This window comes from Oncorhynchus tshawytscha, linkage group LG12 (assembly GCF_018296145.1).
Source record: "Oncorhynchus tshawytscha isolate Ot180627B linkage group LG12, Otsh_v2.0, whole genome shotgun sequence".
Classification (NCBI taxonomy): Eukaryota; Metazoa; Chordata; class Actinopteri; order Salmoniformes; family Salmonidae; genus Oncorhynchus; species Oncorhynchus tshawytscha.
In genome coordinates, this window is record NC_056440.1 from 49,404,746 (window position 1) to 49,418,086 (window position 13,341).

The 13,341-nt window shown below is 41.0% G+C and overlaps 1 protein-coding gene across 1 annotated transcript in view; it reads right to left on the reverse strand.

Annotated features, from left to right (window-relative positions):
• Nucleotides 1–13,341, reverse strand: part of kcnk17 (potassium channel, subfamily K, member 17) — a 52,171-nt gene that overhangs the window by 16,965 nt on the left and 21,865 nt on the right. The window contains exon 4 of the mRNA XM_042331105.1: nucleotides 7,554–7,722. Within this exon, the coding sequence (XP_042187039.1) occupies nucleotides 7,554–7,722 (169 nt within the window). The remainder of the gene's footprint in view (nucleotides 1–7,553; nucleotides 7,723–13,341) is intronic.

Sequence of the window (13,341 nt, forward strand, 5' to 3'; positions counted from 1 at the left end):
AGCTGGACAATATACATGCCTAGATGGAGGGTAGGGGGAGAATTCTATCATCAAATGTATTTCTAAGTTAGGTTCTAAGTTAAGTATTATTATTTTTATGTTATCACATCTGACCACGATTGGGAGTCCCATAGGGTGGCACACAATTGGCCCAGAGTTTCTCTCCCTCTAAAAACAGAAATAAATGTTTTGGCCTTTACAAATATTATTTTGGCCTTTATTCAGATTACAATCTCTCACCTTTGTTTTTTTGAAAATGAAATAACCTCCAAAATATCGTTATATATTGTCAAGTTGATGGCACTATCATATAGCCGGCACCTACATAGAGCTGAGTGACTCGCTCCTTCATGGCTTTGGATCAAAATAAATAAGTACCAGCATTCTTTCTGATAGTCTTTAATAAATAAATGTTTTGGTTATCCTGACTTGGACACCATGTACAGTATTATAATAGCACATTATGGGCTATTAGCAGGACAATATACCTTTATCAACACCTCTCTGTATTTTGACTATTTGTGGATGGGGTCTCCCCAGTGGCGCAGCTGTCTAAGTCACTACATCGCAATGCAAAATGCTTTGCAAAATGCTTTGCAACAGATACCTATGCCGGCCGCCACCGGGAGACCCATGAGGCGGCTTTTGGTTATAATTTTGAATCCTCCAATCCTCGATATGCAATTACTGGCTGAGATTCACGTCATATTTTTCGATATACTGTAGTTCTACCGTAGGTGACATTTAAAGTCCTCGGCCACGAGGAGCACCGCTTCTGGATGAGCATTTTCTTGTTTGCTGTTGAGCGCGGTCTTAGTGCCAGCATCGGTCTGTGGTGTATATTATCCGTGTTGTCGTTCAGCCACAACTCGGTGAATCATAAGATATTACAGTTTTAAACGTACTGTTGGTAGGATAATCTTGATCGTAGGACATCAATTTTATTTTCCAATGATTGCACGTTAGCCAATAGAACGGATGGCAGTGGGAGTTTACTCGCTCGCCTACGAATTCTCAGAAGGCAGCCCGACCTCAGCCCCCTTTTTCTCTGTCTTTGGGCCTGTTCCCGGGAAAGCAGTATATCCTTCTCGTCAGAGTCGTTAAAGGAAAAAACTTCTTCCAGTTCGAGGTGAGTAATCGCTGTTCTGATGTCCAGAAGTTATTTTTTGAGACGGTAGCAGCAACATTATGAACAACATAAGTAAAATAACAAGTTACAAACACAAGAAACTAACAAAATAGCACAGTTGGTGCTAGCAGCATGTAAAATGTAAGCCATCCTCTTCGGCGCCATGTATGTGTGGGGTACAAAGATGAGGTAGTCATTAAAAAATCATGTCCATGCAACTTATTACACAATTTTTTACTCCTGAATTTATTAAAGGCTTGCCATAAAAGTGGTTGAATAGTTATTGACACAAGACATTTCAGAGCCTTTCATTTCTAATTAATTTGTAAACATTTTGAAAAACATAATTTTGACATGATGGGGTATTGTCTGTAGGCCAGTGACGACAAGTCTCTATTTAATCTATTTTAAATTCAGACTTTAACACAGCAAAATGTGGAAAAGGTCAAGGGGTGTGAATACTTTCTGAAGGCACTGTATGCTTTTTCCACCTTGCTAACTAGCTAGCTAGCCTCTGATTGCAGAAAAAGTTACCCAAAGTATCTAAAGTTAGCTAACATTAACGTGAGCTGCTGGACAATTTAGTTTGCTAACATTAGCTACACTACATGACCAAAAGTATGTGGTCACCTGCTCATCGAGTATCTCATTCCAAAATCATGGGCATTAATATGGAGTTGGTTTCCCCTTTGCTGCCATAACAGCATTCACTATTCTGGGAAGGCTTTCTACTAGATGTTAGAACCATACTGCAAGGACTTGCCTCCATTCAGCCACAAGAGCATTAGTGAGGTTGGGTACTGATGTTGGGCAATTAGGACTGACTCATAGTCAGCGTTCCAATTCATCCCAAAGGTGTTCGAAGGGGTTGAGGTCAGGGCTCTATGCAGGCCAGTCAAGTTCTTCCATACCGATCTCGACAAACCGTTTCTGTATGGACCTTGCTTTGTGCACAGGGGCATTGTCATGTTGAAACAGGAAAGGGCCTTACCCAAACTGTTGCCACAAAATTGGATGTACAGAATTGTCTAGAATGTCATTGTATGCTGTTGCGTTAAGATTTCCCATCACTGGAACTAAGGGGCCTAGACCAAACCATGAAAAACAGCCCAGTCCAATTTTCCTCCTCCACCAACTTTTACAGTTGGCACTATGCATTGGGGCATGTAGCATTCTCCTGGCATCCGCCAAACCCAGATTCATCCATCAGAATTCCAGGTGGTAAAGTGTGATTCATGACTCCATCCAATGCTTGCCATTGCACATGGTGATCTTAGGCTTGTGTGTGGCTGTTGGCCTTCGAGATCCATTCCATTAAGCTTGACTGGGGCAGTTCTATCAGGGCAGAAATTTGACAAACTGAATTGTGGGAAAGGTGGCGACCTATGACGGAGCCACGTTGAAAGTTACTGAGCTCTTCAGTAAGGCCATTTTACTGCTGTTGTTTGTCTATGGAGATTGCATGGCTGTGTGCTCGATTTTATACACCTGTCAGCAACGGGTGTGGCTGAAATAGCAGAATCCACCAATTTAAAGAGTTGTCCACATACTTTTGTATATATAGTGTATACGTGCACACACCAATCACCAGCAGTTTCTGGGTACTTAAATATTTTGAAAATTATGTGGAGAATAATGTGTATTTACAGTCGCCACTCTTGCGTGTCCTCAACCTTTTCAAAGTCTGGATTACATCGTCAAACTAAGGCAAACATGCATGGCATTAGACAGGACAGGAGACACGTCCAATTATGATGTATATTGGTAAGATTTACAGATATTACACATTTCTAATTTTGACAGAAAGTGGTTTCATTTCAAGTGTACTGTTAGCTAGCTAACGTAAACTGGCTGGGTCACTAGCTAACGTTATGTGTATGATCTTATTCTTCGTATCTCAGACACATTTGCTTGACTAGTTATAGCCATAGAACCTGGTTGGAACCTCTCTCTCTCTCTCTCTCTCTCTCTCTCTCTCTCTCTCTCTCTCTCTCTCTCTCTCTCTCTCTCTCTCTCTCTCTCTCTCTTTCTCTCTCTCTCATCTGGAAGTAGCTGGCAAGTTAGTACAGAATGCAGGGATCAACCCATAAAGAGATGGGTGGGGATAAGGTTTAAGAGGCTGTGAACAATGCTGAATGGGTGTAGACAAAGAAGGGCTCTCCAATAGTAGTACCAAAACATGGGCAGCAATACGAGACAGCATATGGGGAAATGTTATAGCAGTATTGTGACATGCATAGGCGAGACGTGCATTGATAATGCAACCTGTGGATTACAGAGTAAAGTTAGGAATTGTCATGCGAGACAGGAGTCAGGATTTTGGTTTACAGTGGGATTGGGACGATGGGAAAATATCCTAGGCTCTATTTAAGGCTACTGTATATAAGGTTAGGCTACTACGTGAGACAAGAGAGAAATAATGCACTTGCTTTAGGCTACATTATTTCATGGTAAATGTTTCTGATCAGTGATAGATGAGCAAGCAAAAAAACGAGCTACCACTTCCACTTATCCAGTCAGGAATCAATTAACCAAATATACAGACAGATTCAGTGAATCAAAATCACATTGATTGATTATCAGACAAGACACAGGCTTTTGGTCGGAAGCAGGACAGGCTACTACTACCTGAGTGATGAGAAAAATCCACTTGTATAACATGCTACCAAAATGTTCTGATATTTTAATTATTTAACATTTATTTAACTAGACAAGTCAGTTAAGAACAAATTCTTATTTACGATGATGGCCTACCAAGAGGCAAAAGGCCTCCTGCGGTGAGGGCTGGGATGAAAAATAAAAAAGTAGGACAAAAATGTACATCACGATACCAGCTAAAGGCTATTATATTAGCAAACTAGAATAAAGATGATGTCATGGATTCCCCAGGTACTGCTGCTCATTCTGTTCACCAGTTCCGGAGGTCTACTCACCGGCCTTCTAGGCATCACTGAACTGGATCATTACCACCAACCCCGGACTGTCTTGTCTCATGACGCACACCTAGTTCCCATTCTCCCTGATTAGTGTGTGTATATATGTGCCCTCTGTTGTGTCCTTGTTGATTATTGTTCCATGTCCATTGGTCCTGTGAGTACCTGGACTCTGTTGTATCGGCTTTCGTGTTACCGTGTTAGTGTGCACTTATTATTACGGGTCTTCTGACCCACTGGAATTGTGATACAGTGAAATAATCTGGCTGGAAACAATTGTTGGAGAAATTACTTGTCATGCACAAAATAGATGTCCTAACAGACTTGCCAAAACTGTAGTTTGTTAACAAGAAATTTGTGGAGTGGTTGAAAAACTGGTTTTAATGACTCCAACCTAAGTGTATATAAACTTCCGACATCAACTGTATGTTCATCATTCAGTTGATCATAACTAAGGTGAGTTTTCCTCTGAGCTTTTTCTAGGACCAATGGCTGCTTCCTTGTCACCTCACTCTGGAGCCTGCCTCCGCTGTGTGGTTCTCAACACTAGTTTAAATCAACTGTTTTCGATACATCTGTATATTTTTTCAGGTTAGGGCTCATTTAATTTCTATGATGTCGGACCAGGCCTGGGCTCGGGCTTCAGCTCACAGGGGTCGGACGGGGTTTGAATTTTCAGTTTTGATGAGAACTCTAAATTGCATTCGGGTCTCCTGTGCAATCTGGCAGTGTCAATTATGTGTGTGCTTTGAATTTATGGTGACTTTGAGTAAATACGCTGTCTAAAGGCTTCCATGTGAGAACCTGTTTGGATAATGTGCAATAAAAATAAATCCTATCTGCTCCTGCGCATATTGTGTATTTTGTGAAATTCCATTAGCCCAACATTGTAGGAAAATGTTTCAATTTCACAGTTCTTCAATGTTTTTCGGGAAATGTGAAGAGTGGTCCTGGGACAGTCCCGGGATCCCGTTTACCGGTATTAATCAATAAGGGTCACAATCTAAAGTGTGATAAAAAAAACGAACTAGTGACCCCTCTCTCATTAAACCTTACACAAGTAAGTATTCATACATTAACCAAAAGTTAAATGAAAAGTTAAATGAAACTATTGTTGAATTTATTCTGCAATTATCAAGTGTAATAGAAATAAGATAAATGGTTTAGAACAAAAATGTTTCAATGACTTTGATGTAATTTCCCTTCTCAGTTCAATAGAATAAAAACCCCATGTTCAATAGGCTTTTCAAAAGCAAGGAAATACCATTCTATCAAAACTCCAAAATCAGTCCTTTTAAAGTGGAATTCAGCAGTAGAGACAAAGTGTTTTCCCCACCCGTTTCAGTAAAAAGCTGAGGGATGAGTCTGAAGAAATGTAATCACTCTCAATCATAGACAGAGTTATGGATGGAAGGACTGAACATTCATGATAAATAAATTATAATTTAGCCTATGTTCATTGGTGTTCCTTAGGTACTACTTTGAAAGAGACTGGTATGACTATGTATTTACAGTGGGGCAAAAAAGTATTTAGTAAGCCACCAATTGTGCGAGTTCTCCCACTTAAAAAGATGAGAGGCCTGTAATTTTCATCATAGGTACACTTCAACTATGACAGACAAAATGAGGAAAAAAATCCAGAAAATCACATTGTAGGATTTTTAATGAATTTATTTGCAAATTATGGTGGAAAATAAGTATTTGGTCACCTACAAACAAGCAAGATTTCTGGCTCTCACAGACCTGTAACTTCTTCTTTAAGAGGCTCCTCTGTCCTCCACTCGTTACCTGTATTAATGGCACCTGTTTGAACTTGTTATCAGTATTATAGACACCTGTCCACAACCTCAAACAGTCACACTTCAAACTCCACTATGGCCAAGACCAAAGAGCTGTCAAAGGACACCAGAAACAAAATTGTAGACCTGCACCAGGCTGGGAGGACTGAATTTGCAATATGTAAGCAGCTTGGTTTGAAGAAATCAACTGTGGAAGCAATTATTAGGAAATGGAAGACATACAAGACCACTGATAATCTCCCTCGATCTGGGGCTCCACGCAAGATCTCACCCGGTGGGGTCAAAATGATCACAAGAACGGTGAGCAAAAATCCCAGAACCACACGGGGGGACCTAGTGAATGACCTGCAGAGAGCTGGGACCAAAGTAACAAAGCCTACCATCAGTGACACACTACGCCGCCAGGGACTCAAATCCTGCCGTGTCCCCCTGCTTAAAGCCAGTATATGTCCAGGCCCGTCTGAAGTTTGCTAGAGAGCATTTGGATGATCCAGAAGAAGATTGGGAGAATGTCATATGGTCAGATGAAACCAAAATATAACTTTTTGGTAAAAACTCAACTCGTCGTGTTTGGAGGACAAAGAATGCTTAGTTGCATCCAAAGAACACCATACCTACTGTGAAGCATGGGGGTGGAAACATCATGCTTTGGGGCTGTTTTTCTGCAAAGGGACCAGGACGACTGATCCGTGTAAAGGAAAGAATGAATGGGGCCATGTATCGTGAGATTTTGAGTGAAAACCTCCTTCCATCAGCAAGGGCATTGAAGATGAAACGTGGCTGGGTCTTTCAGCATGACAATGATCCCAAACACACCGCTCGGGCAATGAAGGAGTGGCTTCGTAAGAAGCATTTCAAGGTCCTGGAGTGGCCTAGCCAGTCTCCAGATCTCAACCCCATAGAAAGTCTTTGGAGGGAGTTGAAAGTCTGTGTTTCCCAGCAACAGCCCCAAAACATCACTGGTCTAGAGGAGATCTGCATGGAGGAATGGGCCAAAATACCAGCAACAGTGTGTGAAAACCTTGTGAAGACTTACAGAAAACATTTGACCTCTGTCATTGCCAACAAAGGGTATATAACAAAGTATTGAGATAAACTTTTGTTATTGACCAAATACTTATTTTCCACCATAATTTGCAAATAAATTCATAAAAAATCCTACAATGTGATTTTCTGGACTTTTTTTTCTCATTTTGTCTGTCATAGTTGAAGTGTACCTATGATGAAAATTACAGGCCTCTCATCTTTTTAAGTGGGAGAACTTGCACAATTGTTGGCTGACTAAATACTTTTTTGCCCCACTGTATATAGCAATAAGCTGTTTCTTACTTTTTACTTACTTTTGGGACAAAAATGTATTACTTCATGATTACATTTTGTGACTTTATGTTCCTTGGTGTTTCTTATGTATTATAGTAAAATAGTGACGTGAGTAGGTATTTACATAGTTATTCGCTGATACTTACCGTCTTACTTACCTATATAATAAAAAATACTTTGTATTTACTAATGAAGTATGTAGTACTTACTTGCTTGGTACATTTAAGAAGACATTTTTACCACAAATGTAGATTTTGTTGCTATGTATTTACATAGTAATTAACGGCTGTAAAATGAAGGGTTACCCCGGAACTGCCCGTACGGCCAGTCTGTTTCTGGAGCTTCCATGTTCCTACATATTGAGTCGTGTACCTGCGACGTAGTCTCCAAAGCCAATGGTGCTGAGTGAAATGAAGCAATAGTAGATCGCCTGTGAGTAGCTCCAGCCCTCTTGCTGTTTGAACACCACCATGGGCATCACAAAGAAGAGTGCTGTTCCAGAGAGGTAGGACAACAGGTGGATCATGAACCTGGTTAACTTCTAATGGAGACAGAAAGAAGGGAAGACAGAGTCAATATCTCAAATGGCCCATTCCCAATGTAGGGGAATTGGGTGCTATTTTAGATTCGCACATATTTTAGGATAAACAGGTAACAAATGACAAGTTGGACGGTCACTGGTACTTGCTAACTGATTTATGAATACTGCATACAGACAGAGTTAAAATAATATGAAGTCCATTATATTCTGGTGACCCCCCAAAAAAAAAAAAAAAAGTAATCAATTCAATTTGCTTTATTGGCATGACGTAACAATGTACATATTGCCAAAGCTTATTTTGGATATTTACAATATGAAGAAAATGAGAATCAAAATTGTCAATGGGACAACCGTAACAACAATAACCAAGGGTCAAAATAACCATACATTAACAATAAACATACTGTTGAGTACATGTGCAGGTTGATTGGTCTGTCAGACACTGTCCCTCAACTTATGGCAGGCAGCAATGTAGAGCGCTGCCAACCCACAGCTCTCTGCGTCCTCCCTCAACAGGACGGGTAGCCTACTCTCACCAGAGAGGTCTTTGAAACCTTTTAATAAGGGTTTAACATTTGGGGAAATGACACTAATTGCTTTAGATTTTTCACATGTTGTCAGGAAATGCAGCTCCATCTCAGGTTCTGCTGTTGTGCAGTGGTTGCACAGCCTTTCCTCTACAGGGAGCCAGGTTTTCCTCTCTACCCTTCTCAATGGCAAGGCTGTACTCACTGAGCCTGTACTTTGTCAAGGTTCTTCTAAGGTTTTGATCAGTAGCCATGGTCAAATAGTTAGCCACGGTGTACTGTCGATTTAGGGCCAGATAGCACTGCATTTTGCTTTGGGTTTGTGTTTCCCAATAAGCAATGTAGATTTGTTTTGACTGTGTTGTAATTTGGTATTCTGATTGATTGGATGTTCTGTTCCTGAGGTTTCAGTGTGTTAGTAGAACAGGTTTGTGAACTCAGCCCCAGGACCCGCTGGATGAGGGGACTATTTTCTTTGCTCTGCTCTTGGCATTGCAGGGCTTGGTAATGATATGAGATTGGAGTCACTGTATTTTAGATGTTTCCAAAACTGAATTGCTCTTTTTTGAGTTTTTATTATTAGTGGATATTGGCCTAATTCTGCCCTGCATGCATTGTTTGTAGTTTTCTTCTGGACATGTAGGAGAATCTTACAGACCTCTGCATGCAGGTTTTCAATGGGGTGTTTGTCCCATTTGATGAAATCTTGTTTTGCAAGTGACCCCACACCTCGCAGCCATGAAGTGCAATTGGTCCAATGACATATTCAATTAGTTTTAGACAAATTTTAATAGGTATTTCAATTTGAATTAGCTTTTTAATGGCGTAGAATGCCCTGCGTGCTTTCTCTCTCAGTCCACTCACTGCCCCATTAAGGTGTCCAGTTAAGCTTGTTTTTAAACCTAAGTAATTGTAGTTTGTGCAGTACTCTATATATTTTGTACCAATTGAGAACTTTGGTCTAATTCCCTGAGATCTGGATCTTCTCTGGAAAATCATTATTTTAGTATTTTTGGGGTTTACTGCCAGGGCCCAGGCCTGCAGGTTTGGCAGTACTGCTCTAGCAGGCCCAGGCTCTGTTGTAGGCCATGTGCTGTGGCTGACAGCAGGCATAGGTCATCTGTGAGGAGTAGGCATTTAACTTCTGAATTGTGGAGACTAACACCAGGGGCTGAGGATTTTTCTTGAATAGTGGCCAATTCGTTGATGCAAATATTGAAGAGTGCAGGGCTCAGATTGCAACCCTGACGAAGGCCCCGCCCCTGGTTAAAGAATTCTGTTATTTTCTTGCCAAGTTGAATTCTGCATGCATTGTCTGCCAGTTTAATTATGTCATATGTTTTACCTCCTACACCACTTTCAATAACTTTGTAGAACAGTCCTGTATGCCAAGTAGAATCGAATGCTTTTTGGAAGTTGATAAAGCAAGCGTATATTTTGGTATTATTTTGGTGGACATGTTTATCTATCAGGGTGTGTAGGTTGGAAGTATGATCAGTTGTGTGATGTTTTGGTATAAATCCAATTTGGCTTTCACTCAAGACATTGTGCTTATTAACTTGTTATGGATGAGTAGCTTGGATGAATAAGGTGCCCAGAGTAAACTGTCTGCTACTCAGGCCCAGTTGCTAATATATGCATACTATTAGTAGATTTGGATCTGCTAATGAAGTTTCTAAAACTGTTTGAATGATGTCTGTGAGTATAACAGAACTCATATGGCAGGCAAAAACCTGAGAAAAAATCCAACCAGGAAGTGGAAAATCTGAGGTTTGTAGTTTTTCAACCCAGCCCCTATTGAATTCACAGTGGGATATGGATGAAGTTGCAATTCCCTAGGGCTTCCTCTAGATGTCAACTGTCTTTAGAAACTTGAATGAGGCTTCTACTGTGTTGTGGGGCTGAATGGGAGCTGAATGAGCCAGATGTCTGGCAGAGAGCCAAGGGCTGGTCACACGCAATTCCATGGCTGCGTTCCATGGCTTCTCTACACACAAAGGAATTCTATGGTTGGAACTTTATTGAAGATTTATGATAACAACACCCTAAAGATTGATTATATTCTTAGTTTGACAAGTTTCTTCGACCTATAATATACATTTTTGAAGTTTTGGTCCGACGTTCAGATGGACCTGCACGAGCGTTTGGATTTGTGTACTAAACGCGCTTACAAAAGTAGCTACTTGGACATAAATAATGGACATTATCGAACAAATCAAGCATTTATTGTGTAACTAGGATTCCTGGGAGTGCATTCTGATGAAGATCATCAAAGGTAAGGGAATATTTATAATGTTAATTCTTGATGACTAAACAACATGGCGGATAATTGTATTTATTTTCTGAGCGCCGTCTCAGATTATTGCATGGTTTGCTTTTTCCGTAAAGTTTTTTGAAATCTGACACGGCGGTTGCATTAAGGAGAGGTATATCTATAATTCCATGTGTATAACTTGTATTCTCATCTACATTTATGATGAGTATTTCTGTTGAATTGATGTGGCTATGCAAAATCCCTGGAAGTTTTTGGAACTAATGAACGTAACACGCCAATGTATACTCAGATTATTTGATATAAATATGAACTTTATCAAACAAAACATACATGTATTGTGTAACATGAAGTCCTCTGAGTGTCATCTGATGAAGATCATCAAAGGTTAGTGATTAATTTTATCTCTATTTGTGCTTTTTGTGACTCCTCTCTTTGGCTGGAAAAATGGCAGGGTTTTTCTGTGAGTTGTTGGTCACCTAACAATCGTTTGTGGTGCTTTCTCTGTAAAGCCTATTTGAAATCGGACACTATGGTGGGATTAACAACAAGATTACCTTTAAAATGGGATATAAAATACATGTATGTTTGAGGTATGCTTAAGGAATGTTAATTATGAGATTTCTGTTGTTTTGAATTTGGCTCCCTGCACTTTCACTGGCTGTTGTCGTATCATCCCGGTAACGGGATTGCAGCCCTAAGAAGTTTAAGGAGAAGTGTATCTATAATCCCATGCATAACAGTTGTATCTTTTATCAATGTTTATTATGACCTTTTCAGTAAATTGATGTGGCTCTGCAAAATCACTGGATGTTTTGGAACTACTGAACGTAACGCGCCAATGTATAGTGAGCTTTTTGGATATAAATATGAACTTTATCGAACAAAACATACATGTATTGTGTAACATGAAGTCCTATGAGTGTCATCTGATGAAGATCGTCTAAGATTAGTGATTAATTTCTCTAATTCTGCTTTTTGTGACTCCTCTCTTTGGTTGGAAAAATGGCTGTGTTTTTCTATGACTTGGCTCTGACCTAACATAATCGTTTGGTTTGCTTTCGTCATAAAGCCTTTCTGAAATCGGACACTGTGGTGGAATTAACAAGAAGTGTATCTTTAAAATGGGGTAAAATACTTGTATGTTTGAGGAATTTTAATTATGGGAATTCTGTTGTTTTGAATTTGGCGCCCTGCACTTTCACTGGCTGTTGTCATATTGATCCTGTTAGCGGGATCTCAGCCCAAAGAGGTTTTTAAGGAATTTTAGAACTCTTACATTTATGATACTACAGAAACCTTCCCCAGGTTACTGTCCACACAAATGCCTCTGTAATTGTTAGGGTCAAATTTGTCTCCGTTCTTAAAGATTGGGGTTATGAGTCCTTGATTCCAGATGTCAGGGAAATAACCTACACTTAGGATCAAATTAAACAGTTTTAATATAGCCAATTGAAATGTTTCACTGGTGAGTTTAAGCATCTCATTTAAGATGCCATCAGGTCCGCATGCCTTTTTAAATTTGAGAGCCTGAACTTTCTTATAGAGCTCCTGGTTGGTTTTCTTTAGGTGAAGGAGAGGCGGACCAAAACGCAGCGTGGTGGTTATTCATGTTTTTTAATGAAGACACTAGACATGAATAAACTAACAAAAAACAATAAACGTGGAAAACCAAAAACAGCCCTATTTTTTAAAAATAAAAAATAATTTATTACCTTCAATACCATTCATTCTTTACAACTCATAATTTTCATACATACTCCAACAATGGTATTTTAATTTAACTAAACAAAACAAAAACCCCAAACAAAACCTCAGGGGAGCATCTTCCGTCCCCGTCACCCTACAAACTACCTTTCCCTATCTCCCCGTCCCTAATCTATCCCCTTACAAATCTAAATGACACCCAGCCCTAAACCCCCTTCCACCTCTCCCGAGCAACATGCTGCCCCCACTTCCTCTCCTCCCTCTTCATCCTCCCCCTCAAATCTACTTCCACCCTCCTCACTATCCCTTCCACACCCCAATCTCTCCCTGTCTTCACCATGTTCTGCCTGGCTTCCCACAGCCCCCGTTTAAAGAGACTCATGAGAAGCCAGAGCAGAAACCTCTCCCTATCCGTCCCTCTCGCTCTCCCTACACCTCTCTCTAACCTGGCCCACGTCAATACAAAATCCCCCTTACCAAACTTAACAACACCCGTGCCCTAGCCCATACTACTCCGGCAAAGGCACAGTCCCAAAAGACATGGCGCACAGTCTCCTCCCTGCCACAAGAGGATCTTACCGGTACATGATGGAACGTACCGGCAAGCACTTATGGAGGCTCAACCAATTCAGGTCCTTGAGCCTGTTGTCCAGACCCCGCGCCTGCACTCCCTCCCAGACCACTTCCGAGATGCCCACTACAGGCGCCGGACTCCCTGCCTCTCTGACCTCCTCGTACAGGTGCCTGTGATCTAAACCTACTCGGGCAACTTCAACCTCAGGGTGCGCACACAGCCACTTGGCCGCATGACCAAAGTGCCATGACAGCTGTTCCGCCCGAGGACCCGTGTTAGACCACACCATTACGCTTCTCGCCTGATACGAGAAGAACACCCGCAGGAGGTAACCGGACGGGTGTATCACTGGATGAGCAAGCTCCGTTAACAAGAAAGAAACAAAAATTGTGTCCAGCTTGAGGGGGAAATGTGGTACCCCCCCTACCTCCCCGATGGGACAGAGCATGCGTGCCCTGGCGACCCACTCGCACCTGCCACTCCACATGAACTGAAACACAACACTCACTAGAGGCCTCCTCAGACAGGCCGGCAATGTG